We start from the raw sequence: 24,849 nt of genomic DNA, 5'->3' as shown, positions 1-24,849 counted from the left end.
TTCCCCCCAAGTCTGATAGAGGTCGTTGTTCAAGACTCTCTTCAGTTTTATTNAGGGAGATAATGGCCCCCTGCCGTGACAGAAACCCGACACCCATCCGTTTTGAGGAGAGACGGATTCAGGGTCTTTTCGGTCTAAAAACGACTCTCTTATTAGTACTAAAATAGAGTCGGGCCGGCGCCCGTTTTTGTGGTCGTGCGGGTCGTTTTCAGACTCTAAAACAGCGTCGCTTGTTCTATGCGGGCTGTATTTTCAAAAATTTATTTTAAAAATTTTAAACTACACCATTTATATATGTATTTATATCTTTCTGTGTGAATAAATCTTTATAATTATATAATAATTCCACAGTTTTTCATGGCCGGGTCCCACTTTAGATTGCAGATTTAAACAAATTTGTTCCCGCATTTTCTTTTTTCTCTGAAGAAGACGATTTTCATTATTACCTAACATTACACTTGTATAACTGCATTTGCTCTGTTCTAAGATGAGTCCTATATTCTTCCTTCTCATCTAGACACAGCTGTAGTTTCTCTTCACAATCCATATCAAACCTTGGAGAAAATTAAAGGGGAGGTGCATTTACATTTATAGAGTAGTAAATCCCATTAAACCTAGTGTATTTATATTTGATCAGAGTAGTAAACCCCATTAAACCTAGTGTATTTACATTTGAAGAGTAGTAAATCCCATTAAACCTAGTTTATTTACATTTATAGAGTAGTAATTCCCATTAGGCCTAGAGTATTTACATTTATAGAGTAGTAATTCCCATTAAACCTAGAGTATTTACATTTATAGAGAAGTAAATCCCATTACGCCTATTGTATTTATATTTGATCAGAGTAGTAAATCCCATTAAACCTAGTGTATTTACATTTATAGAGTAGTAAATCCCATTAAACCTAGTGTATTTACATTTATAGAGTAGTAAATCCCATTACGCCTAGTGTATTTATATTTGATCAGAGTAGTAAATCCCATTAAACCTAGTTTATTTAAATTTGAAGAGTAGTAAATCCCATTAAACCTAGTGTATTTACATTTATAGAGTAGTAATTCCCATTACACCTAGAGTATTTACATTTAAAGAGTAGTAATTCCCATTAAACCTAGTGTATTTACATTTATAGAGTAGGAAATCCCATTACGCCTATTGTATTTATATTTGATCTGAGCCCATTCTCTCCATAGAAAGTGGTCGTGTATTTCACGTACTTTGGGGGACGATATGTTGGCCGCTAGATGTCTCCTGCTAAATTCTTATCTGATAGATAGATAATAGATATTTCTCCGTACATTTTACGACCAAAATAGGAGACGTCAAGTTGTCGAACAATGTAGTTTATGGAAGGAACGGCCTCAGAGTAGTAAATCCCATTAAACCTAGTGTATTTACACTTATATAGTAGTAAATCCTATTAAATTTTTATCTGATAAACATTAACAAAGATAACGTCAATCCTACATTAATGGTGTTCAGTTCTGACAGTTGCCTTTATTGGCTCTACCGCTGAGTGCTGAGTACTGCATAAAATTAACAAACACTCATTTTTCAACGAAGATTGTTTAAAAAAAACTTACTTCATTTTGTTTTTAAATTTCTCCAGCTGGTCCTTGATACTAAAATAGAAAATGATATTTTCCACGCCATTAACCTACAGTAAAACATATAAGAAAATATTTCTGATGAGCTTCCAGATTTTCTTTTAATACAATAATGTTTTTTTTAAGGAATTTAAAATGGTAAAAGAATTATCGTTTTTTAAAGAAAATTTAGATGAAAATTTAAAGAAAGCTGAGAATCAAAATTATAAAATGTTTTTTTAAAATGATTGCTGTGCAGAGCAATAATAAGCTTTTTTGTATATAATATAATATATAATATATAATATATAATAAATATAATATAATAATATAATATGTTTCTATTTCGAAATTTACAACAGTATATTGTTACCATTTAAAAGTGGTATGAAATAATGCAAATCTAAAGCCTGAAACTGATGTGAGTAAATCTACAAAGAATAGAAGGAAATGTATTTACAAGTAAAAAATAAAAAATAATATAATACTATTGATCACGAAAAGCCTGAGCTCTCTGGCAGACTCTCCACCTTTCATTCCCTGTACAACAAGTTAATCTTCCGTCTTTCGACCCTTCGTGAATACTAACTTTCATTTTGGCCGATCCTTTTTCCTCCTACCTTGTGTCAAGTTGTGTTTAAAGCTTATCGGCTTGAATTTAAAATATAACTCCCGGTCCAATGGTGGTTTGGTTTTCTACTCGTTCAAATCTTCCAAACGTTCAAATCATGCGTTAAAAGCATGTTATCTAAGTTGGTATCTTTTTATGGATAAATCTCTCTGTACAATATACATGAGGCGACTTATCATCCATCCCACTGCTATTGTTGACTACAGTTTATTTACAAGCAAGCCTCTCTACAAGTTTACAATATCAAAGCTTTATAAAATTGAAAACTGTATTTACTGTTTCAATATACTTTTTACGTATTTACATATTAATGTAATATAATGTTCATAAAAACAAATTTTTTTAAGGGGATAAAGTAGTAATGCCAATGTCTTTGATTTTTTCATCTTTATTTAAAGTCAACTTTAAAAATTTCAAACTTGTAAAGAGAAAAAAGATTATATACCTTACAAAGCTTGCTCTATCTTCCTTCAGTTTTGTCTTATATGTTTCTATAATTCTCTGAAAATATAAATATTTATAAGAAGGTGTACCAATGCAAACTTCACTGATTCTTTTTGTTAGATGTCGCTGTGAGTGCTCTGGAATATTGGGAGGACGTCCCCCTCCCTGTAAAACTGAAGGAATGTCCCAACACTATACAATTTTAAGCTGTAGAGAAGAGTTTACAAATTAGGCTAATCTTTTTCATATTAGAATTTTTACAATCTTTATTAATAATAAATATACTCTCTGAAGTTCATTCTTAAGTACCTGCATATTATTCATAAGCATTCCGAGATCCCCTCCAATGTTATTTAATCTGTAACCATAGATTTCATAGATAGATAGAAAATGAGATGAACTCATAAGTTTATATCTGCTTAAACTCTGGAATAGAGAGATTGCTGCTGTTTCATAGTTCTGGATCAGTCCAGGGCTCAAAGTATAAGGTATAGAAGTCTCAACAACTCAGAATGATAACATATTTTCACGAGAAGCCAGGCTTCTACAAAGGGAGTTTTACCGACAGCGCGCAAGGTGCGGCATAATGCCTGAGTCCACGCAGTTTGAGAAAAAGGGTTAAAATCACCATTTTGTGTAAATGCGTAAGAGCTGTGAAAGATCATTAAGGTTCTTAAATGATAAAATTTTGCAAAAGAGAATGGTATAAGGTTACTCAGTACTACAAATGTTTAGAATTACCAACTTACCGAGCACCATAGGCAATTATTAAGAAATAAAGAAATTGAGTCTTTCCCACAAACTCAAATTTTCTTATCCCTATATCTTTGCAACCTGATAGTTTAAACCTTTTTATATTTCAAACTTAGATTATTTGATCTAATTGAACTCATAGCTTAAAATATCTAAGGTCTACTACATAGGGTTTCAAATATATAGGGATCAGAAAATCAGAGCTTGTGGCAAAGACTCAATTTCTTTAAGGGTTTGATCGTTCAGGTTGGGTTAAATATCTTGGTGCAAAGAGCCCAAATTTATACCCTATAGTAACGTTGGTACCGAACCAAACCATTATGGTTTATATCCTCAGATATCCCTTTCCTTAACCTTCATTTCTCGACTTCTTGCGATTGCGGAACCGAATATCTACCTTTGTTCCGTACTTTCTCATTTGGGCTCTAGATCTGGTCTACACTGTACCGGTTGAATCCTTGCTTATTCTATGATTTATATGCCAGTTTTTTATCTGTCTTGTATTTTAACTAATGCGCAGTATGATTTTATGATTTAAATTCGTTTCTAAAAATCGCCGTTTTATATATAAAGATTATACTAATTATACTTATTTCTAATTAGAAAAAACCACGGTTCATTAACTCCTTTTTGCAGAATAAATGAGAGGCATCAACCTAGGCGAACCAGCGTGATGGACGACTTGGCCTCATTCAGCACGGAAGAGTTGGGTTCCGAACTCCGCCAGTCAAAGCGGTCCCACTTTCGAATTTTATAAGATTAAGATGGAGTTAATTGTATCACTACGCAGCAATCCTTATTCAGATTTTAGTTTAGTCGATTTGTTGCGTAACAGCTGTTAGACTCTCAATTATTTTGTCCATTAAAAATGACCATGAAACAAAGACTTTTTTTTTTTTTTTTTTTTTTTTTTAAAGAAAGTTATCCGTAGCGCTCTGTAGCATCTAGTAGGTAGATTTATTCTTGAAGGGAGAGACCGGATAACATGGTAGTTGAGCTGAGAGTGCAGTATTGTACAGATTTATTGCAGGATTCATTTGAGAACTATAATGACATTAATGTAATTGTTCTGGACGAGCACAAATTCAATCTTTAAAATCCTTCTAGCTTACTGTAACATTTTTCATAGTCGCTATCAAATAATCTTTAAAAACCGTTTCTCAAAATTATTCCTCCAGAATGGACAATTCAGGAGGATTTTAAAGATTAAATTTTTCACTCTTGCTGAACAATTATACACCGTAAAAACGTCTCATAGGTTTAGGTCAATAGTTTATCATTCTGAACAGCTACGGGAAATTTCCGGAAGGGGTCCAAGGTGACTCGAAAAAATGCCTAGTTCATAGTTAGTCAAAATATTTTTCTTGGTTTTATCTTTCTATGTGATCTATTCCTTTGTTCATCATGCTTTTTTAACTCTGTCATATTATTCTTAACACTTGTATATGTATCTTCTAGTTGGAAATATTTGGCGTTAAACTCCTGAAACTCCAGTTTGAAGTGCCTTAAAAAACATATTTTGGTTTTATTTTTTGCTTTCAAAATTTTGTTGTAAACTTCACTTTGAAATCATCTGATGACCTTCAGTTAGAAAGTTAAATAAACAAAATTTTCTGAACAAAAATCTAAAGAAAATGGTTAATTTCCTTTAGGACCATATGACGTCAATCAATTTCAGCTTAATGTTTAACTCCCATCTTTGCAAAGAGGGTCACTTGAAATTATGCTTACAGTTTTTTAAAACCGCTCCAATTCTTGATTTTCAGCATAAGTGTTTTTATTTTAAAATGAGTGTTCATCTGGCGTATAAATACAGTGTGTAATGAGCTTGTTTTCGTTTAAAAATTAGAACCTAATATGGTTGAGACGTTGACACGTTATTAGAGACAATAAAAAGCCCATTATCTAAACCAAAGACAATTACAACATAAAATACAATAATCAGAAATAAATATTGTGTGCAATTCAAAAAAAAGGTTTTCATTGGTATTATTTTTTGTGTAAGATTGGTTAATTTTGATAAAAATTTACCTAATCGTATTTTCAACATGTTCTAGAGATTTGTATAACTGCATTACTTCTTTCTCCTTTTCTTTCCGCATTAATCTCTCTAGTTCCAAATTCTAAAAAAAGAGTTCTTGTGAATATTTGTATGTTATAGATTACACAGGATTATGGTTACCCACAGTTTATAGGTTGAGGGTTTAGAGTCGACTAGAGTATATTAAGTTATTGTTCTTTAATTTATGGTTTCCTACAGCTTTAAACTTTTTTATTCAGACAAACCATTTACATATACTAAAATATATTCAAAGCAAAAATCCAAGGACCAAGATCATAAAGTCCGTTATTAATGTTTCATTCTTTGAGGGTAACCCTGCACAATGTAAGCAAACATAAAGGAATTAAGATTATTGGATCTTACAAAGTGCAACTTTGAAATATCTACGACATTGGGTTGCAAAGAAATATGGATTAGAAAATCAGAGTTTCTGGCAAATACTTAATTCCTAATATAAAAAAAATGGTTTACATTAGTAAGGAATAAAGCTCGGCATGGTACTGAGATGGTTTTGTAAGGAATATTTTTTATCCAAATATTTATTAAAAATACTATCAATAATTAATAGTAAAGACAAATGTCGTACATTCCTTAACATTCATGGTAACATTTATTAAAAATATCATAGATGAGACCCATAAAACTAAGGAATAGGAAGACAACTGTAAGACTCAGGCCCAGTTTGTGTTGTGGTATCTCACAGGATCCCAAGAAAGGTTTATAGTTGGTTAGAAGTTTAAAATGTTGCCTTTTCTAGGGGAATCCTTCATGAGGGTACCGTTGTAAATCGGGCATGGCCTTTTTAGTATGGAGGTTCACTTATAGTTACGCTTACAGTCCCTTTAAAAGCCTCGATATTATATATTTACCGACTGATAAGATTGTAACTTCTGTATAAGCCTGGTAAGATAATCTCTTCTAAACGCTTGTACAGCTCCCTTGTACTGCTGCAGTACACTTAAACTGTTATCCGCCAGCTTCTCCATCTCATGTACACGGTATGTACAGGCCAGGTAATCTTCCTTGTACAAGTTTTCATTTTTGTACATATTGTAAATTTTGTGAGAATCTTCTTTCACATCCTCTGCACAAATATATAATATAATGTTATAATTATTTTAATTTTAGGGTATCAAAAAAACCAAATTTGGAAATTTTTAGCAATGTAAGGTGTTGCATTGTTAATCACTAGAATTTAAAGACAATTAAATTAATGTAATTAATATATCTATGGTATAATAATGAGTACATTATTATTTCTTAACAATTTTTTAGAAGTCGTTAACATTCAAATTCCAAGTTTACACATAGTGCAATAGCATACATATATGTATTAAAAACCTACAATAAATTCATTTTGAAGTATAAAATTAAATTTTACCTAAACCGTATTTTATCTTTACAAAATCCACATTTTTCGTCTTAATAGTGTCATTTAACTTCCTTTGTAATCCAGTATATTTTGATCCAAAAGTTTTCATCTCTTTCACAAAATGAGTTAAGTAATCTCCTATTTTTTCCAACTCATCCTCGTTCATTCTGAACAATTTGAAATTTGAAATTAAGCCACAAGCCATTAAACTTCCCCATTATATTCATATTTGCGCAAAAATATCTGAATTAAAATGTAAATGAAAATATATAAATTAAAATGTAAATAAAATTATAAACTTTCAAGAATAAATGAAAATATGTCTTTTTTATTGTTAAAAAAAAAATATTTGCATGTTTTCTTAAAACATTTTAAATATATGTAAAACATGCGTTTTTATTTTGAATGTGAAGAAAAAGGTTAAACAAAAACTGATATTATTGTGAACTATTATTAAAAAATAATTGGATTGGATCAAAGAATGATGATAATTAACGAAAGACAACTCTCATTATTTTTTAAAACTTTTGTCCTCCTTTTGTCCTCTTAGTACATTATTAGAAATAGGATTTCAAATATTTAAACAAAAATATTCATGGTTTTCATCAACATTTTAGGGCTGCATTGACACTATATCACGCTTTAAAAACTATGACAATTAAACAGAAGTAATTCAGTAAAAATTGTTTTTTTTTTAATAGAATATTTAATATCACAGTTCTACGAAAGAATACAGTTTTAAAATGCTGACTCAAATATCGAAAAACGTTAATTTATCGTTAATTTTTACAACGTTGCTTGAAAAAAGTTTGTATGTGAACGAAATGGAAAAGTCGTTGAGCCCAAATTTTTCATTCAGCTGCAAAGTACGCAATTTTTGGGCTTTTATAAATAGGTAAGAAAAAACACGCAAAATCCGCAAAATGTGCAATAATTATGACGTAAATTCTGTGAAAAAATGAGCAAATTGCGTGAAGGGAAAAGTTTAAGAGCCAAACTAAATGATAATAATCTCAAATTAATTTTGCCTGATGGATTGCTGTTGTCTCATGATAGTAAGGGACTGTTCCTTGTTCTTCTGTTGAAGCATTTTCATCTTTGAAATTAGTTTAACGATGAAATCCTCTCTGAATCGCTGAGCTACAGTCCGGATTGTGTTTACTAAAATAATATTTATACATACAAGGTGTCATAAATATAACGTGTTTTTAGGTACTGCGGCTCTAATCATGCTGCCATTTTTGACATTTTGGACACCAGGAAGAGGTCTGTAGCATAAAAACAGAGGGAGTTATGAAACAAATACAAAAAATCGAACCATAATGACTTTTTGTATGATTGAAAATGAATGAGTGAGCTTTTTAGGACTTGTAAAGTTGTAAACTACTAGGATATTTTTAAAAATACTTTAGCTTTAGCCTTTAAAAATGTTTTTGTTGTTTTATTTACTAAAAAATGTAAATTATTACCTAACATCATTGACGTCTCAAACTTTGACCGATAAACATCCAGATTGTTTAAACAAAGGTTAAACTTATTCTGATCCACAGCTGATCTTTTTACAGTGTTATACTTGTGCAGTACCATCAACATACTGTCTTTAAAATCTTTCAGCTTCCGGGACACTATATACACAATATGTTAAACTTATAAGAGATCAAATTATATTGTAGATTCCGCCATATTTTGATATTTTAAAGTTTTACATAGACATAGACATGGAGATTTAAAATATGATATGTTATTTCTTCTGTCTTAAGCATTAATTCAAAAAAAAAGGTTAAGGCACACTAAGGGGCTAGAGCCATAATATCAAGTAACTCTCCATTTATAGAGTTGCATGTCTAATAGTTTCCCTAACCCTTTTTTCCAAACAGGACTGAATGAGACAGCTTTATTTTAAAGATAAAAAATTGTTAGATTCAATTTAGGTGTCTTAAGAAAGTTATAGTTGCGGCAAGATTTAAGGAATTTTTCAGAATTTAATTCTTTTTTAGATGAAAAAAAAACGACGATATCTTTCTGATTGTTACTCAGATAGTTGCTTGAAGGGTACCATTACAAATCAGCCATTTTAATATTCGTTAAACGGAGAGTCATTTTATAGTATGGATTATCTATGTGTGGTAAGTTCCCAATTCATAAATTCTTAAAATTATACAGCCCAGAGCTAGTACCATGTTCAAAAACAACTAAACAATTTTTTTTCTTTTTTTTTCGATTTTTTGTAAAACAAATTTACCTGTATTTAGACCAGGTATTTGCTCTATCCTTGTCTTGTTTGAATCTAGAGACTAGAGAGGTTACCTGTATCAAGAACAGTATCTGCCTTCTCCTTGTCTTGCCTGAGTCTATAGAGACTAGGGAGGTTCACCTGTATTAAGACCAGTATCTGCCTTCTCATTGTCTTGTATGAGTCTGGAAACAAGGAAGTTTTACCTGTATTAAGACCAGTATATCTGCTCTATCCTTGTCTTGTTTGAGTCTGGAGACAAGGTAGGTTACCTGTATTGAGACCAGTATCTGCCTTCTCCTTGTCTTGTCTGAATCTAGAGACTAGGGACCTGTATTGAGACCAGAATCTGCTCTATCCTTATTTTGTCTGAGTCTAGAGACTAAGGAGGTTTACCTGAATTAAGACCATTATCTTTTCTATCCTTGTCTTGCCTGAGTCTAGAGACTAGGGAGGTTCACCTGTATTAAGAACAGTATCTGCTCTATCCTTGTCTTTTCTGAGTCTGGAGACAAGGTAGGTTTACCTGTATTAAAACCAGTATCTGCTCTATCCTTGTTTTGTCTCAGTCTAGAGACTAGGGAGGTTCACCTCAAGCATCTGCCCTCTCCTTGTCTTGCCTGAGTCTAGAGACTAGGGAGGTTTACCTGTATTAAATCCAGCATCTGCCTCTCCTTGTCTTGCCTGAGTCTATAGACTAAGGAGGTTCACCTGTATTAAGACCAGCATCTGCCCTCTCCTTTTCTTGCCTGAGTCTAGAGACTAAGGAGGTTCACCTGTATTGAGACCAGTATCGGCTCTTTCCTTGTCTTGTCTAAGTCTGGAGACTAGAGCGGTCAAACCATCAATCGTATCCTTACTCCTCCCCGCCTCTGATACCAGGGATTGTATTAACTCCTCCTGACATACCAGATTTTATAAATGGTGAGATGTAGTTGAACTTCATAGACGTAACTTCTCTTGTGGACCGGATTAGGCTTGAAGGGACTCTAAGTGTAATTTCAAGTGAGCCTCCATGCAAAGATGACTTTGTCTGATCAAGTATTCATCCATATTTTTGTTAGCTTTTAAACTGTTGATTTTCATTTTTGGTTTCCCAGCAAAAACGACTTTTGCATTTTTGTGAATACGAAATTCAAAGAAATGAACACTTTCTGAAACACATTAACGACGTTATTCTCAACATTTTTGATTAGATTAAGGTTTGAAGGGTACCGTCTTAAATCAGAAATAGTTATCTTTGTATTGAAGGTCACTTAAAATTACACCCAAAGTCCCGTTCAACGTTCAACTGGCTATGTATCTCTTGTTATTCACCCTTGGTTAAAGAACAAGCACTATTAAAGTGTACAACTTAATAAACAGTTTAAATGTTGTTTGTTGAATTCCAGGGTTTTATAAGTATAACTTAGATTGAAGATAACATGTTTATTGTTTAATTACATGTTGAAAACATTAAACATATTTTAATTTTCTGTTCTTTCATTAATGTAATCAATTTCAGAAAGAGAGTTAAAAATTAATATTTTTTATTTAAATGTTGTAATAAACTAATCCAGATTTCTAACTTGCATTTTTTCATACTTAACCTATAAAAGAACCTATTTAACATTCCTAACAGCCTTCTCAATAACGTTCTTACAATTTTAAAACGTTCCTTACAACCTACCCAATAACGTACCTACACTTTAAAAATGTTCATAACAACCTAGCCAACAACGTACCATTACAATTTAAAACGCTCCTGACAGCCTAGCCAATAACAAACCTACAATTTAAAAACGTTCCTAACAGCCTAGTAAATAGCGTACCTCTAATTTTGAAACGTTCCTAACAACTTACCCAATTATAACTTGCCTACAATTTTTAAACATATCTAATAGACTACCTAACAACGAAACCTATAAAATTTAAAAGGTTCCTAACAGCCTAGTCAATAGCATACCTACACTTTAAAAACGTTCATAACAACCTACCCAATAACGTACCTACACTTTAAAAACGTTCATAACAACCTAGCCAATAACGTAACTACAATTTTAAAAATAGCCTACCTAACAACGTACCATACAATTCAAAACGCTCCTGACAGCCTAGCCAATAACAAACCTACAATTTAAAAACGTTCCTAACAGCCTAGTAAATAGCGTACCTATAATTTTGAAACGTTCCTAACAACTTACCCAATAACTTGCATACAAATTTAAACATATCTAATAGACTACCTAACAACGTACCTATACAATTTAAAAGGTTCCTGACAGCTAAGTCAATAGCGTACCTACACTTTAAAAACATTCCTAACAACCTAGCCGATAACGTACATAAAATTTACAATATAAAAACAATCATCTCATTTCAGAGTTCTAAAATTTTTAATTAAAAAAGATTGTCGAAATGAAAGGTTTGGTATAAGTAACCTACAGCCGCCATGACACCCAGATATCTCTCAGATCAAACGTTTCGACACAAAAGAAATGTTATCTGTCGAGAATAGAACGATTTTCAAATACCAACCCGGGCAAACCCAACGTTTCAACAATAGAGAATACAACCACTGGTTCAATTAAAAACAAAGTCACTCCAATCTCAATAATATATGCTTTGGGGAATAAACTCCGCTGTAGTGATTTAACAAACGGTTAAGATTTATAGGCAAGACTCAATGACGTAATTCAGCATAAGAAATGCAATTTTTTTTCTTTCTCTTTTCAACCTCTCCATATTTGAATTGTAAAACAAATTCGTTTTCCTCAATTTCTCTTCAAAAATTGAAATGATGATTAATTTAAGATTTAAATCTAATGCAAAAAGTTAAATTGAAGATGATGTTTACCTGGATTAAGAACAGTATCTGCTTTAAAATAATTATTTAACCAGGTAATTTTCTGCACATAGAATTTTGTGCAAATCGTTTAAACTTTCAAGAGATCAAAAGCTAATTCGGTTCAAGTAATTGAAATTTCTCATTAATTTCATTCGTTCAGGGGGGGATATTTTCTTCATATGGTAAGTTCCCAATTCATAAATTCTTAAAATTATACAGCCCAGAGCTAGTACCATGTTCAAAAACAACTAAACAATTTTTTTTCTTTTTTTTTCGATTTTTTGTAAAACAAATTTACCTGTATTTAGACCAGGTATTTGCTCTATCCTTGTCTTGTTTGAATCTAGAGACTAGAGAGGTTACCTGTATCAAGAACAGTATCTGCCTTCTCCTTGTCTTGCCTGAGTCTATAGAGACTAGGGAGGTTCACCTGTATTAAGACCAGTATCTGCCTTCTCATTGTCTTGTATGAGTCTGGAAACAAGGAAGTTTTACCTGTATTAAGACCAGTATATCTGCTCTATCCTTGTCTTGTTTGAGTCTGGAGACAAGGTAGGTTACCTGTATTGAGACCAGTATCTGCCTTCTCCTTGTCTTGTCTGAATCTAGAGACTAGGGACCTGTATTGAGACCAGAATCTGCTCTATCCTTATTTTGTCTGAGTCTAGAGACTAAGGAGGTTTACCTGAATTAAGACCATTATCTTTTCTATCCTTGTCTTGCCTGAGTCTAGAGACTAGGGAGGTTCACCTGTATTAAGAACAGTATCTGCTCTATCCTTGTCTTTTCTGAGTCTGGAGACAAGGTAGGTTTACCTGTATTAAAACCAGTATCTGCTCTATCCTTGTTTTGTCTCAGTCTAGAGACTAGGGAGGTTCACCTCAAGCATCTGCCCTCTCCTTGTCTTGCCTGAGTCTAGAGACTAGGGAGGTTTACCTGTATTAAATCCAGCATCTGCCTCTCCTTGTCTTGCCTGAGTCTATAGACTAAGGAGGTTCACCTGTATTAAGACCAGCATCTGCCCTCTCCTTTTCTTGCCTGAGTCTAGAGACTAAGGAGGTTCACCTGTATTGAGACCAGTATCGGCTCTTTCCTTGTCTTGTCTAAGTCTGGAGACTAGAGCGGTCAAACCATCAATCGTATCCTTACTCCTCCCCGCCTCTGATACCAGGGATTGTATTAACTCCTCCTGACATACCAGATTTTATAAATGGTGAGATGTAGTTGAACTTCATAGACGTAACTTCTCTTGTGGACCGGATTAGGCTTGAAGGGACTCTAAGTGTAATTTCAAGTGAGCCTCCATGCAAAGATGACTTTGTCTGATCAAGTATTCATCCATATTTTTGTTAGCTTTTAAACTGTTGATTTTCATTTTTGGTTTCCCAGCAAAAACGACTTTTGCATTTTTGTGAATACGAAATTCAAAGAAATGAACACTTTCTGAAACACATTAACGACGTTATTCTCAACATTTTTGATTAGATTAAGGTTTGAAGGGTACCGTCTTAAATCAGAAATAGTTATCTTTGTATTGAAGGTCACTTAAAATTACACCCAAAGTCCCGTTCAACGTTCAACTGGCTATGTATCTCTTGCTATGGATTAAATCTGGTCCCTGATCCTTCAGCCGCGCAACTAGTTTATTCGACGCGGCATTCTTCTTCTCCGACATTTTGGCAATAATGCTGTCAAACAGTTGAATTTCTTTAAAATTGATTCGTTCCATTTGATCCCGCATCTGCTTTAACATGGTCACTGTTCCGTCGTCTGAGGCTGGCGCAGTAAGTTCCAGATCTATAAAAACATTTGGTTTAACGTTGCTATATTTTACAATTTTGCTGCAGTGAGAACCAGAAAATTCCGGAGTAGAAAGATGACTTTCAGATTAAATTTATGAATTTAAATAGTCAAATGAATATGATGAACAGCAATTATGCGGACAAAACAGACCCATTTCACTTAATGGTCGAATTATTTAGTTAATAGTAAAGCTATATACTTCCTACGTCGTCAAATTCACGTAATTTTTGCTTGAATGTCGTCTCCATATTCCACAGTTTTCTGGTTCTAACTGTACATTGCCCCATAAAACTGCGGAACAGAAAGACGACCTTTGAACAATCTTACGGAAATAATCATGAGGTTTATAATAAATCGAACGATCTGAGGGGTTGAATTTCAATTTGGGTTTCTGACTAATGATGAGTTGGCTTACAACATGAGCAAGTGTAAAGAATAGGAGAGAACCAAGATATTGTAAGAAGAAAAGAAATTATTCTGTACAGTTGTCTCTTAAAGTTTTATCCTTTGTGGTTAACCAATTGTACTATAAAAATGTTAGTTATATTTATTCAAAAATTCAAGATTTTCTTTATATTAAAACCCATTAATGTTTTATCTTTAAAATTAGTTCAAACGCAAGATACATTTAAACTAATTAATTTTAAAAAAACTGTATACGTAAAGTTAATACGGCCTACTCTTTATTTATTAAAAGTGGCACAACTGATTCCCAGCTGAACCCTTTAAAGCTGTGTAATGTATATGAGAATGAATGAGATATCTATACTTATACATTTGAAAATGTATTATTTTTAATATTGGTTCGTCTTTTAATGCGACTTGCGGATTTCTTCTACAGAAATAATTAAGGAAATTGCCAGACACACATTCCCGGCTAAACAAATCAGCGATCAGAAAGAGATTTAGAGAGAAGGGGCCGATACAGGGGGAGGGCAACAGAACATTCGCACCCCCCTGAGATTTCAGAATAGCTTCTCAATAGCACTTAAGGGAAAGAAACCCTAGTGCAAAGCAGGAAAAATAGCTATCTTAAAAAAAAAATTCCGAAATCTGTTCCGAAATAAATCTAGCACCCCTCTCACTTAAATCCTGTATCTGCCCTTGTTAGAGAGCAACATTGTGAATCAGGCATTCTTCTCATTAAATTAAACTTAAAGTTGCTTGAAAATACGTCTACAGTCCCTTTAAGTTGAAGTTTAATTGTTTAAAATGCAAGATACCTTTGGGCTCGAACTCCTGTATACTTGAAACAGAAATCTTGCTAAAAATGTATATTGAATTAATAACATGTATTCCTTTTTACTTCTTCATTCTTTCAAATAAGGAAAAACAATTCCTGGAATAGAAATTAAGGAAAAGATAATCTCGGCCCGCTAAAACCGAGACGAGGGCTGCAACTAGAACAGTCTATGGGGCCGAGCACTGTGGCTAGGATAGGTCAGAGGACTAAGCTCTACTGGAAGTAAAACTGCAAGGACTATATATTTCCCCAAACGTTAATTTCTTGAAATTTAAGAAATGTCTTTATCAATATAATTTTCCTGAGTGTTTGTTTTAACCCTGATTCTGAAGTTTTATAATCTTGCACCAATGCTGTTAGTTTCTTGATGTCACCTTGACAGCTCACGTTATCTTTGTATGACTCCGCTGTCTGGATTTCAAGCCGAGCTATCAAATCTTTCATCTTTACCCTTCAAAACCAGTTGTAAAACGTTTCTTTTTTAAAATGAAAAAATAAAATTTGGAAGTAATCCAGTAGTTTCAAATCTGTTATCCCTATATTAGTTTTTTTTACAATTAGTCAAATAGGACAAAAAGGGTTAAACATTTTTTTTATTTCATATGTTTTCTGTTCCCTTGAAATTTGGCAACATATGTAGGGTCTCATTAAATTAGAAGATTTAAGAACCAAGTTTTTCACTGCTTTGCACTGCATCTTAATTTTCATTTCAAAATTTTACAATCTGCCTTCCTCATGCTTTCAAGATTATTCATCGTCAGCTTAAAGGACTGTTCACAGGGATTAACCTCTCCTGCATTAATTAATAGATTGTTACCATTTTATTATAATTCTAAACATTCCAAAAATGTAATTTAAACAATAATCCTCTAGACTCAAGGCTTTATAAATGGAAACTAAACCTTAAAAAATTTAAATAAATTTGTTTGAAACAAATCCTTTTAATCATTTTTATATCTTTTCTTCTCTTATAAAAGAAATTGTCAATGAATTTTAACAATTATATTCTCTTTTGAATAATTCGATAAAAGAAAAGAATTAATACTGAACCTGGAAGACCGTGGGTATTTTTAGCTCCATATCCATAGTCAATTATCTTCTTTAACTCAGAATTATCTTCTTTTAAGTTTTTTAACTTTTCCATCTGATCATTATTTTTTTCAGGGCTTATACATCCAGAATATGAAGTCTGCAATTACAGGGATTTATATATTTCCCCAACCCTTCACAGAGGGGGGAATGATTAAAGTCTAATTTAAGTGACTCAAAGAAGTTCGTAGTAAGATTTTGACTCCACTGGAGACCACCGGAGGGATTTTATTTTCACTGGAGGGGTTTCAAAAAATGCCTTTTACAATTAAACTTTACGCAGGATGATTTACATTCCACTGGAGGGATTCAGATGTCCTTCCTGGGGGGTTATAATTCCACTGGAGGGATTCAGTTATCCTTCCTAGGGGTTTATAATTCCGGGATTCAGTTATCCTTCCTATGGGTTTATAATTCTACTGGAGGGATTCAGATATCCTTCCCGGGAGGTTATAATTCCACTGGAGGGATTCAGTTATCCTTCCTAGGGGTTTATAATTCCACTGGAGGGATTCAGATATCCTTCCTAGGGGTTTATAATTCCACTGGAGGGATTCAGATATCCTTTCTGGGGGTTTATAATTCCACTGGAGGGATTCAGATGTCCTTCCGGAGGGTTATAATTCCACTGGAGGGATTAGGTTATCCCTCCTAGGAGTTTAAATTCCACTGGAGGGATTCAGATATCCTTCATTGGGAGTTATAATTCCACTGGAGGGATTCAGATATCCTTCCTAGGGGTTTATAATTTCACTGGAGCTATTCAGTTATCCTTCCAAGGGGTTTATAATTCCACTGGAGGGATTCAGTTATCCTTCCTGGGGGTTTATAATTCCACTGGAGGGATTCAGATATCCTTCCTAGGGGTTCATAATTCCACTGGAGGGATTCAGATATCCTTCCTGGGGGTTTATTATTCCACTGGAGGGATTCAGTTATCCTTCCAAGGGGTTTATAATTCCACTGGAGGGATTCAGTTATCCTTCCAAGGGGTTTATAATTCCACTGGAGGGATTCAGATATCCTTCCTGGGGTTTTATTATTCCACTGGAGGGATTCAGTTATCCTTCCAAGGGGTTTATAATTCCACTGGAGGGATTCAGATATCCAGTCCAGGGGGTTATAATTCCACTGGAGGGATTCAGTTATCCTTCCTAGGGGTTTATAACTCCACTGGAGGGATTCAGATATCTTTCCTGGGCGTTTATAATTTCACTGGAGCTATTAAGTTATCCTTCCAAGGGTTTTATAATTCCACTGGAGGGATTCTGTTATCCTTCCTAGGGGTTTATAACTCCACTGGAGGGATTCAGATATCCTTCCTGGGGGTTTATAATTCCACTGGAGGGATTCAGAAATCTTTCCTAGGGGTTTATAATTCCACTGGAGGGATTCAGATATCTTTCCGGGGGTTATAATTCCGCTGGAGGGATTAGGTTATCCTTCCTAGGAGTTTAAAATTCCACTGGAGGGATTCAGTTATCCTTGCTTTGGGTTTATAATTCCACTGGAGGGATTCAGATATCCTTCCTGGGGGTTTATAATTCCACTGAAGGGATTCAGATTTCCTTCCTAGGGGTTTATAATTCCACTCGAGGTATTAGGTTATCCTTCCTAGGGGTTTATAATTCTACTGGAGGGATTCAGTTATCCTTCCAAGGGTTTTATAATTCCACTGGAGGGATTCAGATATCCTTTAGTGGAATTATAAACCCCTTGGAAGGATAACTGAATCCCTCCAGTGGAATTATAAACCCCCAGGAAGGATATCTAAATCCCTCCAGTGGAATTATAAACCCCTTGGAAGGATAACTAAATCCCTCCAGTGGAATTATAAACCCTTAGGAAAGATATCTGAACCCCTCCAGTGGAATTATAAACCCCTAGGAAGGATAACTGAATCCTTCCAGTGGAATTATAAACCCCTAGGAAGGATAACTGAATCCCTCTTGTGGAATTATAACCCCACAGGAAGGACATCTGAATCCCTCCAGTGGAATGTAAATCACCTTACGTAAAGTTTTGAATTATAAAAAGCATTTTTTCAAACCCCTGCAGTGAAAAAGAATTCCCTCCGGTGGTCTCCAGTGGAGTCAAAATCTTACTACGAACTTCCGTGACTCAATTTAAGTCGACTATTGTTTGTTAGGTCTGAAGGCCTGGGTGGAAATGGAAAATTGTACATCAGAGAGAAGTTTTTTATTTCTTTTTGATACTTTTTAACCAAAATTTTAATTTTTTTACATACATAAGTTTTTGTAGGAAAAACTTTTTTTCGAAAGGGAAATGGTTTTTGAGAAAATATACACCCGTGATTAGATTTTTTGCAAAAACGTTAATTGTATCATTTATTCTCAAGGCAAATTTCCATTCATTCTAATTTGTCTCAGATAAATTACATTCCTTTGTAAAAAGCTGGTTTTCACCTGGGCCAGCATAAATAAAAAAAGTAATTGAATTCCGGTAGGATTTTTCATTTAACAATACATTGAATAATCATAGAAATGCGTAAGCCTGGTACAAATTTAAAGTTTTCGCCTCAGCTTTCTTCTTGTAAACAAGATGGATTAATATGATAAGGGAAACATTTGTTATTTTAAGCTTTTAAACTATTAAATCTGACGGATCTTGTGTTTGAAATATCAGGTTGCAAAAAATGATATACGGATTAAAAGATTAGAATTTGTGTCGAGTTTTCAATTCCTTTGGTGCTTACCTTTAAATTATTGTAATCCGTTTTCAATTGGGTATTTTTATTTTTTAGAGCTAGATTTTCCTCTTCTACTTGCTTCAACTTCTTTCTTAAAAGTGATGCTTCATTTAAAAAAACATGGATTTCATTTAAAGACATTATTCTTTTAGAAAATTTTTAAACCAGAACATGATTATAATAATATGATTATGATGCAATGAGGCAATGCGGCAATGCGGCAATACGGCAATGGGGCGATGACGCAATGAGGCATTACTGTAATATGGCAATGATCTAACGCTAACGCTAACGCTAACGCTAACGCTAACGCTAACGCTAACGCTAACGCTAACGCTAACGCTAACGCTAACGCTAACAATAACAATAACGATAACGATAACGATAACGATAACTATAACAATAACGATAATGATAATGATAATGATAATGATAATGATAATGATAATGATAACCATAACCATAACGATAATAATAATGATGATAATAAAAATGAAGAATACCTGGTATTTTCAAGCTCACTGGACTCTAGGTAAGAGTCACGCCTAAAGAAATAAAAGTAATTTAGAAGAACAAAAAAGTGTCACAAACTCCTCTCCCACATCTTAGTGAAGGTAATTAGGACCCCTCCTCCCCGTTCCTCATTATATTTCTCAATTTAACCCTAATTATACACTAGGCTAGGTAGGATACGTCGAGTTTCCAAGAAATGGGGGTCCAAATCACCTTCACTCAGTTGTTACCTTTTTTACTTACATTTGTCTGGACTGTTGATGAACAGTTTGAATGGTTGAAACCCTTTTCTCCAAATTGTCCAGAGTGCCAAGGGTTTTGTTAATGAACTGCCTTGTTCACAAGATTCATATCTTTAAACATTTTAAAATGAAAGGAGTGCTTGCCAAAAAAAAAAAAAGTGTTTTGGAAGATTTATTTATTTCAATCAAAAGTTTCTATAAATAACATGACGCCTTGTTTTTGTGTGAAGAAAGGAATTTTATGTACAGAAACATAAAATAGAGACACAATTAGACCCGAAAAACTGTGGGTTAGGGAGATGACGGTTAGGCTTGTGAAATGGTCTTTAAAATAGTCAAATTAACATAAAACACGCGTTTTAGAGACGTTTTTTAAACTGACGGTAAATCTACAGTCTTAATAACAAAATCAAGTACGAATAAGATTGCTTAAATGTCGTCTTTTTACTCCACAGTTGTATGAATGTAAGAAGTTTTATATTTAAGTTTTGTTTACAAGCTTTTTTCGAATAACATGTAATGAAATCGAAATTCCTCTTCATTTTATTGGTATAATCGCCTACCACCGTATGTCATTGCCAATAAAGTTGCATATTATAATTCTGTTTCTACGTCTTGTGTGCCCCCATTTATCTTTTGCACACACTCCCTTTATTTCAATGATTTTCAGACACTTCAGACTAAAGTAAATTGTAACATTAGAATAAAATCTAATGTTTTCAATCATAACTTGTCTTCTATTGAAAATAACAAAAATGTTTTTTTTACTATTTAACAGAATGAATTTGCTGTTATCATACTGCATAAAATAAAACCACAGGAGCCGTAACAGTGATATCGCATAAATGTTACCTGCCCCTTATGTCCAGTTTGCAGTGCAGAAGAGTAAAAATTACAAATTAACAAAGATGTTCTTAAGACCTTCACTGATCAAAAATGTGTCAGATATCATAATTTTTTTGGCCTAAGCAGCACATCACGTTCTCCAAAGTTCTTGCATTGTTTCTGTAGCAAGAAACCCGCAAGTCAATGCATGTCATTGAGAAGCTACAACTCAAAACAATCAATTTGAAGCTAGAGAAAATAGGGTAATTAAATCATTTTGCCGAGAGAAAGGTTAAAAAGGGTACCATTGTGTATCGGACTTGCCCTTCTATAGATGAAGGGTCACATAAAGTTAAGACATACAGTTGTATTCTATCACATATAAATCTTCCTGTAGGTTTCTAATTTATGTGTCGTCTTTCTTTCTTTTTCCACCAAACTTCTAGATTCTAAACAAAATCATAAAAAGATGAAATATCATCATCAATGTTGTGTACATTTCTATAAATATATATATAATATATATCTGATAACTAATAGACAGATTATGTTTCCATGTTATAGCTGTACAAATTTTTTCATGATTTAAACACTGCTCGGCACCATGAGTTAAATTTGAAAACTAAAGTTTTAAACATTTTTGGAGAATGTTGGTAGATTTCTGTGCATACTCCAGTTTTTAAATTATATATATCTTCTTAAAATAAGTATGTTTTTGTGTTTGCTTGTTTGTTTATCCGATCATAACTCAGGAACCCTTGGACCGATTTGCCTCAAATGCTTGGGGAAAATCAAGAGACCCACCGGAATGTTCTTAGCGTGGTTTTGAGGTTCTAAGTTGAGTGGGGGTCGACCTTTACAGCGAAAATTTAGTTTCCCGGTGTAAAAACGTTCAAGTGCGGGTAAACGGCGGAGTAAATTAAATAACCTTGGCAGCTCTGGGTTCCTAAGCTAGTATAAATGTTTTATTTGAACTTACTTCCATAAAACCATATTTCTATCACTGAGTTTTTGTACTTTCATGATTTGGGGAATTTGCAGTTATCAAACTTATTACCACTTTATTGCCAAGTTTATTCAAGAAATGAAAAAATAGATCTTCAAAGATTTAAGATGAAAAATATTGTAGTTGTTCTCATATTCTCATGTTCTCATGTTCTCATGTTCTCATGTTCTCATGTTCTCATGTTCTCATGTTCTCATGTTCTCATGTTCTCATGTTCTCATGTTCTTCTCATTTTCTCATGTTCTCATGTTCTCATGTTCTCATGTTCTCATGTTCTCATGTGTTTCGATAAATGGGATTTCAGTTTAAATTGTTGCTCATGTTCTCATGTTCTCATGTTCTCATTTTCTCATGTTCTCATGTTCTCATGTTCTCATGTTCTCATGTTCAATGGACTATTTTAAGTCATAATTATAGTCTTAAAGTCACCTTCCTATACCAGATTTTTATGGTTCTCGTTGTAGCCAAGTAAATATTTCATTTTTTCAAAGTGTTTCGATAAATGGGATTTCAGTTTAAATTGTTGCTCATGTTCTCATGTTCTCATGTTCTCATTTTCTCATGTTCTCATGTTCTCATGTTCAATGGACTATTTTAAGTCATAATTATAGTCTTAAAGTCACCTTCCTATACCAGATTTTTATGGTTCTCGTTGTAGCCAAGTAAATATTTCATTTTTTCAAAGTGTTTCGATAAATGGGATTTCAGTCTAAATTGTCTTTGATATTCGATAGTTATTCATATCAAAGAGAATTGGTGAGAGAAACTGGACTGTTAAACTTTCATAAATATAAAAAGAAAATTGATAAAACTTCATTTTCAAGAGCTTTACGAAATATGGCCCAACTTAAGAATACGCCTTTAGTATTTCTTTCCAAAAAAAATAGGAAATGGCTTCTTTGTTTGTTATAGACAAATAAGAATAGGTTAACAGTTTTTCAGAATTAACGTAGTTTGCCTTAAAATTATCTTTTTTTAAAACCTGTTGGATGAAAACATAAAATTCAACAATCTATAATTTTTAGGATTAGAATTTTTCCCAAAAATTAATGCAGATAATGAATTTGAAACAGGGTGGGCAAAGCCCTCTTACACAGTTAAAAAAAAATAACTTACAAGGTTACCCACAAAGGATGAGACTTCAGAGACGATTGTATGGACATGTTTGGTCCGTTTTCTTGCTCTCGGGGTTCCTTGTAAGTCAAATCTGGCTTATTTCTGAGATTAACCCTTCATAAACCCATGATATACAAAATTGAATGCAGAAACTAAAAATCAACCTTTCAATTAACATATACATAGAGTGTGGGGCGTCTTTACTGTCTCATCCTTTGCTGATAACCCTGTATTTTAAATTTATTATGATCTGACCCGAAAATTAATACATTTTTTTAACATATATAACTATTTATAATTTACCTACAAAATAAATTCAGTTTTTTGGGGGAGATGGGAGAATTATACCAATGACATAATGCATTAAAGCGTAATGTTCAGTCAATCTAGATTTATCAGTTTTCACCTGAAATGATCTCTTCATTGGAACATGATTGGGTTAGATTTTTCCAGTCTGTGCACTTGGTACCAGACCCCATCTCAGGTCTGCAGACAATACAATTAATTGCTCATTATAAAAGGGACTCCTTCAAAATTGTAATTAAAAATTGCTTATTTGAGTTAACAGACCCCTGAATTACTGAAATGTGACAAAATAGTAAATTTTTTATAATTTATTGAAAAACATTAAAGTTAGCCATCAAAAAAAAGAAGATTTTTGAATCTTTTGTTGACTTCCTTTCATGATGATCAATTTTTCCTTGATCTTTTCATTGACTTGGTTTTTTTCAGTGTACTTAGATCACATGTACTCCAAGCAGAGTTCACATAAATGCATTCAATATCTAAAAACAAATATAATTGATCAAAATCATGATTCATCAGTATCTTAACATTTTTTGCAGCAGAAAGAATTACCAAACAGAAAAACTTTTGAAAGTGTTTGTTATCAAAATCAAAATATTTAACTGAAGAATATTAATGTTCTTTCAAACTCAGCCACTTTCCAGTGTCCGTACGTATATTGTTTTAAAGAATTCATTAATTTCCAGTGTCCGTACGTATATTGTTTTAAAGAATTCATTAACAAAAAACTATGAATTACTGGGAAAATTAGCATTTATCATAAATTAACACTGTATGAGATATTGCAAAAAAGATCATTTAGAAATATCAAGGGCAATTACAATAGAGGGGGGGGGGGGTAAGGAAGACAGTGGCCCATTATAAGTGTTATTAACCCGTTTTGAAATTTTCCCCCATGGTATAATTCCCCAAACCCGCAGATTAAACCTCCGCAAAATACCTTTTTTCGTTGTCTGTTCAGAAGGGTATGCTTCCATTCCCCTTCTAGGATCAGATGTGCTCTGGCTGTAAGGTTCAGAAGGATGGCTCCTGGTAATTTCCTCTGCAGTTCTTTTTCGTCATGAAAACAAATTGTTAAATAACTGCTGCTTACCTTATTGACTGTCATTAAATATAATAGTTGCAGTTTATGGTTTTTTAAATTCTATTCAAAATTCTACAGAGCTGGCAGAATAATGTGGTTCAATTTAGACAATGCCAATATGAGGGTTGACAACTTGTCGATCTAAACAAATGAGTTTTAAGAGTTTCTTATCTTGAACAATGTTTTCCTGGAGTTTGGTATGCACCTCACAGCGTGAACTAAACACATAAGTAGAGTACACTTGTACATTCTAGCTCTGTACAAAGTGTACAAATGTACACTATCACCTAAACTAAACTGTCACAGTTCACTGTACACTTTCACAGCGTAATTTGTAATTATCACTCTAGAGATGAATCCGTGTAATGTAACTCTTTCAGAAAATAAGAGTATCAATATTAGGTCATAAATCAAGTTATCCAATTTCAAGTGAAAGCCCTCAGAATCAGATGGCTTGTTCTTAATTAATAATCTTCTCCCAAACGGTACTGTAAATAGAAATAGTGTTACAGGTTGCCTTTTTATTACCCTAAAAGTATAAGATTTGAATGACAAGTTTAAACTCTATGAATATCAGGAGTATAGAACGGTGGCGTTTTATAAAGGTGTATTGAAATTAGATTCATTTATTTTTTAAACAAGTTGCCCCCTCCTTCTGGTTAGTTTTAAGGGGTTCTCCATAAATTTCCTGTGTGGGGGCTACCCCCCCCCCCATATCAATGTGGGATATTCCTCCTTGAACATTTTCCGTGGACGTATTCAGACATTTGTCCAGGGGGGCTTAATTTTTTTTGTCTTCTAGAGTGGGACTGAACACCAAGGGGTCCTACAAATTGTGGATTTCACTGATCCAGTAGGGGGCTAAGCCCACATAGCCCCCCCCCCTCCCATCCTGAACCGCTCTGACTGCCACTAGGACAGACACAGATTGTGAATGTGAACTGGTAGTTGTTGCAATTAGGGATGTTAACGTTTACATTTTCAGAAAAAGATCGTTAGTTAT

At 33.5% G+C, this 24,849-nt stretch overlaps 1 protein-coding gene across 9 annotated transcripts in view; it reads right to left on the bottom strand.

The window, feature by feature from the left end:
- Positions 1-24,289, bottom strand: part of LOC111713865 (desmoplakin) — a 42,152-nt gene extending 17,863 nt beyond the window's left edge. For 5 of the 9 annotated variants that reach the window (XR_002767815.1, XR_002767814.1, XM_023488832.1 and 2 more), the window contains exons 1-24: positions 24,034-24,286; positions 23,703-23,812; positions 23,157-23,241; positions 22,863-22,942; positions 20,726-20,783; positions 19,511-19,600; positions 19,258-19,299; positions 18,761-18,845; positions 16,006-16,144; positions 15,688-15,748; positions 15,257-15,406; positions 14,936-14,976; positions 13,528-13,706; positions 12,975-13,098; positions 8,319-8,474; positions 7,878-8,010; positions 6,859-7,016; positions 6,347-6,561; positions 5,447-5,538; positions 4,809-4,919; positions 2,972-3,020; positions 2,664-2,719; positions 1,585-1,623; positions 447-554 (exon numbers count right to left, since the gene is read on the bottom strand). Coding sequence is in view for 7 of the 9 variants with exons in the window: in XM_023488832.1 (XP_023344600.1) it covers positions 447-554; positions 1,585-1,623; positions 2,664-2,719; positions 2,972-3,020; positions 4,809-4,919; positions 5,447-5,538; positions 6,347-6,561; positions 6,859-7,016; positions 7,878-8,010; positions 8,319-8,474; positions 12,975-13,098; positions 13,528-13,706; positions 14,936-14,976; positions 15,257-15,406; positions 15,688-15,748; positions 16,006-16,144; positions 18,761-18,845; positions 19,258-19,299; positions 19,511-19,600; positions 20,726-20,783; positions 22,863-22,942; positions 23,157-23,241; positions 23,703-23,812; positions 24,034-24,095 (2,423 nt within the window). In the remaining 2 variants the exon portion in view is untranslated. Of the gene's footprint in view, positions 1-446; positions 555-1,584; positions 1,624-2,663; positions 2,720-2,971; positions 3,021-4,808; positions 4,920-5,446; positions 5,539-6,346; positions 6,562-6,858; positions 7,017-7,877; positions 8,011-8,318; positions 8,475-12,974; positions 13,099-13,527; positions 13,707-14,935; positions 14,977-15,256; positions 15,407-15,687; positions 15,749-16,005; positions 16,145-18,760; positions 18,846-19,257; positions 19,300-19,510; positions 19,601-20,725; positions 20,784-22,862; positions 22,943-23,156; positions 23,242-23,702; positions 23,813-24,033 lie in introns of all 9 variants that reach the window. The other 4 variants (XM_023488833.1, XM_023488830.1, XM_023488836.1 and 1 more) reach the window with 3 other exon arrangements.
- Between the last annotated feature and the right edge of the window lie 560 nt (positions 24,290-24,849).

The sequence above is a fragment of the Eurytemora carolleeae genome, unplaced genomic scaffold (assembly GCF_000591075.1).
Source record: "Eurytemora carolleeae unplaced genomic scaffold, Eaff_2.0 scaffold3, whole genome shotgun sequence".
Taxonomy (NCBI): Eukaryota; Metazoa; Arthropoda; class Copepoda; order Calanoida; family Temoridae; genus Eurytemora; species Eurytemora carolleeae.
This window is presented reverse-complemented; position numbering and strand designations above follow the sequence as displayed.